Source organism: Diospyros lotus, chromosome 12 (assembly GCF_014633365.1).
Source record: "Diospyros lotus cultivar Yz01 chromosome 12, ASM1463336v1, whole genome shotgun sequence".
Taxonomy (NCBI): Eukaryota; Viridiplantae; Streptophyta; class Magnoliopsida; order Ericales; family Ebenaceae; genus Diospyros; species Diospyros lotus.
In genome coordinates, this window is record NC_068349.1 from 6,656,703 (window position 1) to 6,662,702 (window position 6,000).

At 45.4% G+C, this 6,000-nt stretch overlaps 2 protein-coding genes across 2 annotated transcripts; one reads left to right on the forward strand and one right to left on the reverse strand.

Moving 5' to 3' along the window:
* Window positions 1-337: 337 nt before the first annotated feature.
* LOC127787269 (uncharacterized) lies at window positions 338-2,099 on the forward strand. Its single transcript, XM_052315233.1, has one exon. The coding sequence runs from the start codon at window positions 421-423 to the stop codon at window positions 1,906-1,908; it is 1,488 nt and encodes a 495-aa protein (XP_052171193.1). The 5' UTR covers window positions 338-420; the 3' UTR covers window positions 1,909-2,099.
* A 156-nt stretch (window positions 2,100-2,255) lies between these two features.
* LOC127787268 (protein NUCLEAR FUSION DEFECTIVE 4-like) lies at window positions 2,256-5,747 on the reverse strand. The gene is made up of 3 exons (XM_052315232.1): window positions 5,320-5,747; window positions 3,014-3,945; window positions 2,256-2,924 (listed from the first exon to the last, which is right to left on the reverse strand). The coding sequence occupies exons 1-3, from the start codon at window positions 5,626-5,628 to the stop codon at window positions 2,447-2,449; spliced, it is 1,719 nt and encodes a 572-aa protein (XP_052171192.1). The 5' UTR covers window positions 5,629-5,747; the 3' UTR covers window positions 2,256-2,446.
* Window positions 5,748-6,000: the final 253 nt, after the last annotated feature.

Consider the following 6,000-nt stretch of genomic DNA (forward strand, 5'->3'; position numbering starts at 1 on the left):
AATCTCAGTATCAAGTCACCCAAACATTTTACGATTGTTTCCCTAATTATGTGTAAAATAAGACCCAGAAACATCTTAAGCCCTAATTAATTTTTACCCGAGTTTGATGATGAGGTTGCGTTGCGATTCATAATTTGATTATTAGAAACCAATAATTTAACTGCAATTCTTTATTACTACGCAAATATAAATATTGCCCGAAAAAGAAGTCACAAAAGGTTAGGCAAGAAAGGCTCCTCGTTTTCCTGAATGAGGGCGTGAGAAACGCAATTTAAAGCAAAAAGCAACCCACTTCCACAAGTGCTTGCCTGCCCAATGCCCGCCCGCCCGCCCACTTTGCTTGACTTTGAGGCTTCAACGATACACCTTTCAAAACCAACAACGCCAGCCAGCAGAACGGGAAGACGCAATCGCAACACAATGGCCTCCGCCAGCAGCAAGGCCAAGAAGCCTCTCAACTCCAAGCTTGCCACCACCCTCTTCTTCATCGTCCTCTTCACCATCCCCGCCCTCCTCCTCCTCCACACCCCCACCGCCACCCCCGCCTGCACCACCCTCTCCTCCCAGGCCCGCTCTTGGTCCGGCGATCTCCGGGCCGCCCAATTCTCCTGGAACCGCCTAACCTTCCACCGGAATACCCCCCCTCTGGCTACCTTAAAAGTGGCCGTGTTCTCCCGAAAGTGGCCCGTTGGCGCCACGCCGGGAGGCATGGAACGCCACGCCCACACGCTCCACACCGCTCTTGCCAGCCGGGGCCATGAGGTGCACGTTTTCACATCACCTGTGGATGAACAAGACAACAAAGAGGAGCTCATCAAACCCGCCAATCGTAATAATAATAATAATAATAATAGTTCAAACTTGTCACCTATCATTCACTGCCATGAAGGTGAACCAGGCCGCTGGCGCTACAACAAGGCCTGGCAGCTGTTTGAAGAAGAGAACCAGCGGCGCCGGCCTTTCGACGTCATCCACTCAGAAAGCGTGGCCCTGCCTCACTGGCTGGCCCGCCATCTCCCCAACCTCGCAGTATCATGGCACGGCATAGCCCTGGAGAGTGTCCACTCATCTATCTACCAGGACTTGGCTCGCCGGCCCGACGAGCCAATCTCTCCTGCCTTCAACAAGAGCCTTCAGGGCGTGATTCCAAAGGTGCTAAATGAGATCAGATTCTTCAAGAATTACAAGCATCATGTCGCCATAAGTGACAGCTGCGGGGAGATGCTGCGAGATGTGTACCAAATCCCGAGCAGACGAGTGCACGTAATCGCGAACGGAGTCAACGAAGATGATTTCAGGGATGATGCGGGGTTGGGCCAGGAATTCAGGGCCAAAATTGGCGTCCCTTTAAATGCAAGTTTAGTCCTTGGTGTGGCTGGAAGATTGGTAAAAGACAAGGGCCATCCACTGCTTTATGAAGCCTTTTCCAAGCTCCAAGAGAAGCATTCAAATGTCTACCTGGTCGTGGCCGGCTCTGGACCGTGGCAACAGAGATACAAGGATCTGGGATCTCAAGTCATAGTTTTGGGATCTATGAAGCCATCCGAATTGAGAGCTTTCTACAATGCCGTTGATGTGTTTGTGAATCCAACGCTGAGGCCGCAAGGGCTTGACCTCACTCTCATGGAGGCAATGATTAGTGGGAAGCCGGTGCTGGCATCGAGGTTTCCCAGCATCAAAGGCACCATCGTGGTGGACAATGAGTTCGGTTTCATGTTTGCCCCCAATGTGGAGTCTCTGGTGGAGGCCTTGGAAGAGGCGGTGGCTGAAGGGTCGCCAAGGCTGGCCCAGAGAGGCCGAGCTTGCCGGGCTTATGCGACTTCCATGTTTACCGCAACCAAGATGGCCTTGGCTTATGAGAGATTGTTCCTCTGTATCAAGGATGAGACATTTTGTACCTACCCTTAGCCTTAGGTAATATATAGAATTCCATTTCTAATTTGTTGAAGAAGGCCTATTGCCTAATAGCAGAGAAATATTGCCTAATAGTAAGGAAATCTACATTTCTTATCACCAGCTGGTATCTGGACTAGTTTGTACATCATCTTTTTCAATGCGGTAATTAATAGAACCAAACTCTCCCATGTCTTTGACACGAATATACTTCGCTTCTTCCCCATTTCTTTTTCTTGTGAAGTGCTCCAAATAGAACATTTCACGTGGCCCTTGATCTCTTCAAAGCTAAGAATGAGCCCACATTGCATGCAAGGCGACACCATATATAAACCATTAGTATAAATGTGAGAGAGGTGATATTAGTGGCAAAAACTTCATTTCTTGTGTAAAAGGCATAGTGATATTTGACGATTCATTTCTTGCAAAAAACTTGATACACAGATGATAAAAGTAACGAAAAGAATAATATGTATTTCCATGTAATGAATTATATGCTTAATTTGCTTGGACTTGATCTTGCAGTACTCTCCTCTCTTTGGTGATAAGTCGGTTAGTAAAGTTGTGCAGATAACCGGCTCCTATCCTTTTCAAATCGTTCGTAGGCAGGTCGAGTTCTTAAGAATAACAGCACACTCGAAGCAAGTCCGAGAAGAGAGATGCATCCCCACCACACAAATGTTAAGAAATAGCATTTCCGGCCCATGCACACCAGCGAGTCAGCCACAATGCTGGCGAAGCTTGGAGTTGCATTGGCATCATAAACTAGGGCAGCAAGGACTCCGTAGACTAGTGATCCAACTGGGATATTGGTGATGAGAATGTTGTGGTTGACACCGACACTGTAAGGGCCGAACAGCTCGGATGTCACTGAAACAGCAGCAGCAAATATGAAGCCAGAGCTCAACCCGATCAACGCAGTCCCTACTTGCAGTGTAATCGCACTTCCCGATGAAGCTAGCAGAAAGAAGGCAATTGGCGTTGGCAAAAGAGCGATGGCCATCCACCCGGTCCTTGCAAAATAAACCTTCCTGCACAAGTAGCAATTCAATTTGCATCAATGTCAAAGACGCGATCGAGTGGATGGATACTAGGAAATTACAGTTAATAGATTGCTTACACACGCAAGAAGTCCGGGGCAGCAGAAAGCAATCGGCCAAAGAACGAGAAAGATGAATACAGGGTGATGAGGGTTGAGGTATTGGAACCTTGCCCGAGAGATTGCGCAATCTGACCAAGATTGTTACTGTAAACTAGCCCAATGGTGCCTCCACAGAAGTATGCAACATAGTATAGCCAAAAATCGAGCCTACGAACTAGCATCTGAGCCTTGTGCTCTTCTCCCAGCATTAAAAGCCGATCTTTCTCTATAACTGTATCACAACATCCGTCACTAACTCCAGTGTTCTGCCGGCTTACTGCATAAGGGGATCCATTGTGGTCTTCCACGAGTTGAGTAACTGATCCAGTCCCTAAGCTGCTATTCTCCCGGGTGATGAGCTCTTTGTGGAGCTCAAGGTCATCCACATCAACAAGAAGGAAGCCGGACCCTTGAAGGTGAAAGCTCGAATGAACGTTTCTCCTTACCCAATCGCGAGCATAGACGATGCCAGGGATGCCCAAGGGGAGGATGAGGAGGAAAATGGCACCGCTGAAGAGAAGGCGAGCAGTTGTCAAGTCGGTTGGACTAAGGAGGAGCAGATAGATGCCAGTGACAACGGCTAGGAAATTGAGGAGGAGGAAGATGAGGGATTCGCGGCGAACAGCATCAGGAGGGAGGGGATCCAGAGGGGGCTGGCGGAGAATTGGGACAAGAGCTACAAAAGAGGTTATGAGGGGGACGATGGCGTTAAGGAGAAGATAGATGGCATGAGATGAGTGCTCGATGGATGTAGCAGCCAAGGCATATAATGCTGCACTTACGCCATTGAAGCTGACGGTGAGAGAGATGGCTAGAGGTCGATTGGTTGGGAAATTTTTATTGCACAACACGAAGCAGACTGTGTTGAACCAGCAAATACTGCAGCCAGCGAGCAAGCACAGGAGAAATACCTGTCACAAGATGCAAGAATAAACTAAGCTGTTGGTTATTAATTTGAACAAGAGGCTGAAATCCCCTTAAATTACTTTGTTATTTGTTAAGGTTCTTCTGAGTTCTTCTGACCCGTCATCAGTCTTGGATTTTCATTTTCTTGATGCTGAGTACTGAGTGACGACAAGATAAGACTTGAGAGTGGGCCGGCCTGGCTATATATGCCTCCATACTTACTTTGCCACCCAGTGTATCTCATTAGTGATTGCAGCAGCAGCAGCATCAATGAAGCAGTATGGTAGTGGACCACAGAAAAATTACTTTTTGATAGCGGGCGGGGAAAAGGAGAACATTCAATAAAAGAAGAAAATTCACTCTCTGACGAGTAACGGGAAAAAAAGTCCATTGTCCTGCTCCTCCCAGCTCCACAACTTCAGCTCCAAGTTGATAGCAGGATTGAAGCACCAATGGTACAAGAATTTCACTCATAATTTGAGTATGAAAATATTGAATTGCTCTTATCTCTATTTCATTAATTACTACAATATATAGAATCACCAAAAATAAAAATAAAAAAAAGGAGAAAGAAGGGGCAGTCTTCATTTGATATAAAAAGGCAAAGAAACAGATATTCTTAATAAAATTTTCATATTATATTATAACGTGATCATAATATATATCACCATATTATAAATTCTAACTCTTTCGTCATTTTAATATATAATCTCATGCTTATGCTTAAGAGTGTGATACTGATAGCAAATTCTCAGCATTTCTTCTACTATTAGTTCTTTCATACTACAATTTAATTTTTAATAAATGACACTTTGATTTTATTACAAATAATAATATAATTTCTAATTTTCATCGCATCACATTCACAGACATCAAGGACACTAGACACCATATATTTATCATTATGGCCTATAATAATAATAAAGTTTGTCTTGATTCAAATAAAAGCGTGTCCATAACAGGAACTATCATGTGGGGCCAATAATTTATATTCCAAGCCACCTCTAGTTTGTGGTTTCTGTGGCTCTGGGTTCACAACTACCGTCCCCAATTCATTCATCACATATGCATTCATCCATTAATTCATAGTCATTATTACTATAAAAAATGAGTAAATAAAACATTATTGTTTAATTGTTTCATATGAAAGAGGAATAAGAAACCCAGTTTATTTACCCACTTTTGCTTCCATGAAATAAGAATAAGCTTCCCATGGCAGCCATTACCAAATAAAGAGGCATTGTGTGAAATATCGAAAGAATATTAGCATAAATAACACTTTAAAGACCCTGAATTCTCATATAATAATCTTTTTTGAAAACGAAGAAATTAAGTGCAGATAGAGATAAGAGAGGGAGAGGAACAGGGAGAGGCCTAACCAGGAAATAAGGCAAGGCGATGACGTTGCGAATGAGAAGCCACTGGAGGCCATAGCCGAAGAAGCCCATGAAGGCGGCGACGAACGTGACGACCCACAAGGGGAGGCACAGGGAGGCGAGGCCGGAGGACCATCCGAAGGCCTTTCCGAGGTCGGACGCCACCGCCAGGTAGTTCAGCTGCACCTGCGATATCCCCAACACCGCCTTCATCTCCGACGAGTACGCCGAGAAGTCGAAGTTCGTCCCCGTGAAGGCCTGGATCCATATCGTCGCCACCAGTATCATCCACTTGCGCGACTGCCCCGCCATCCAAATCGCCGCTTCCCACCCGCTGTAGTTTCCGGCGACGACACGGCCCTGTTGGTGGTTTGACTGGTTTTTTCAGCAGCGGCACTCTCGTTTGCCAATTCCCCTGCTCGACGTGGCCTCTTTAGTAAAGGGCTCGCTCAAATTCGAGAGATTTCGGTTTCTGTCCCCTACTTTGTTTTCCTCTCGGTTTTGCCCCAAGAGTATTGGGATTTCCCAATCAGCCCCATCTTCATCATCGCCAGGTCACATCTGCTTTTGCTAAATAAATAAAGTGCTTAACATAATTATTAATTATAGTAATTTGGCTTCAAATTGGCCCACGTTTAAGACTTGGTATGATTAAAATTTACATCGGATTTATCAATGAATTCA

Bases quoted from the DNA above. Each gene is read 5' to 3' on its own strand.
- LOC127787269 (XM_052315233.1), top strand. From the start codon at position 421: ATGGCCTCCGCCAGCAGCAAGGCCAAGAAGCCTCTCAACTCCAAGCTT.
- LOC127787268 (XM_052315232.1), bottom strand. From the start codon at position 5,628: ATGGCGGGGCAGTCGCGCAAGTGGATGATACTGGTGGCGACGATATGG. The intron at 3,946-5,319 runs GTTAGGCCTCTC...ATCTTGTGACAG, and splicing joins TCGCCTTGCCTTATTTCCTG to GTATTTCTCCTGTGCTTGCT. The intron at 2,925-3,013 runs GTAAGCAATCTA...CTACTTGTGCAG, and splicing joins GCCCCGGACTTCTTGCGTGT to GAAGGTTTATTTTGCAAGGA.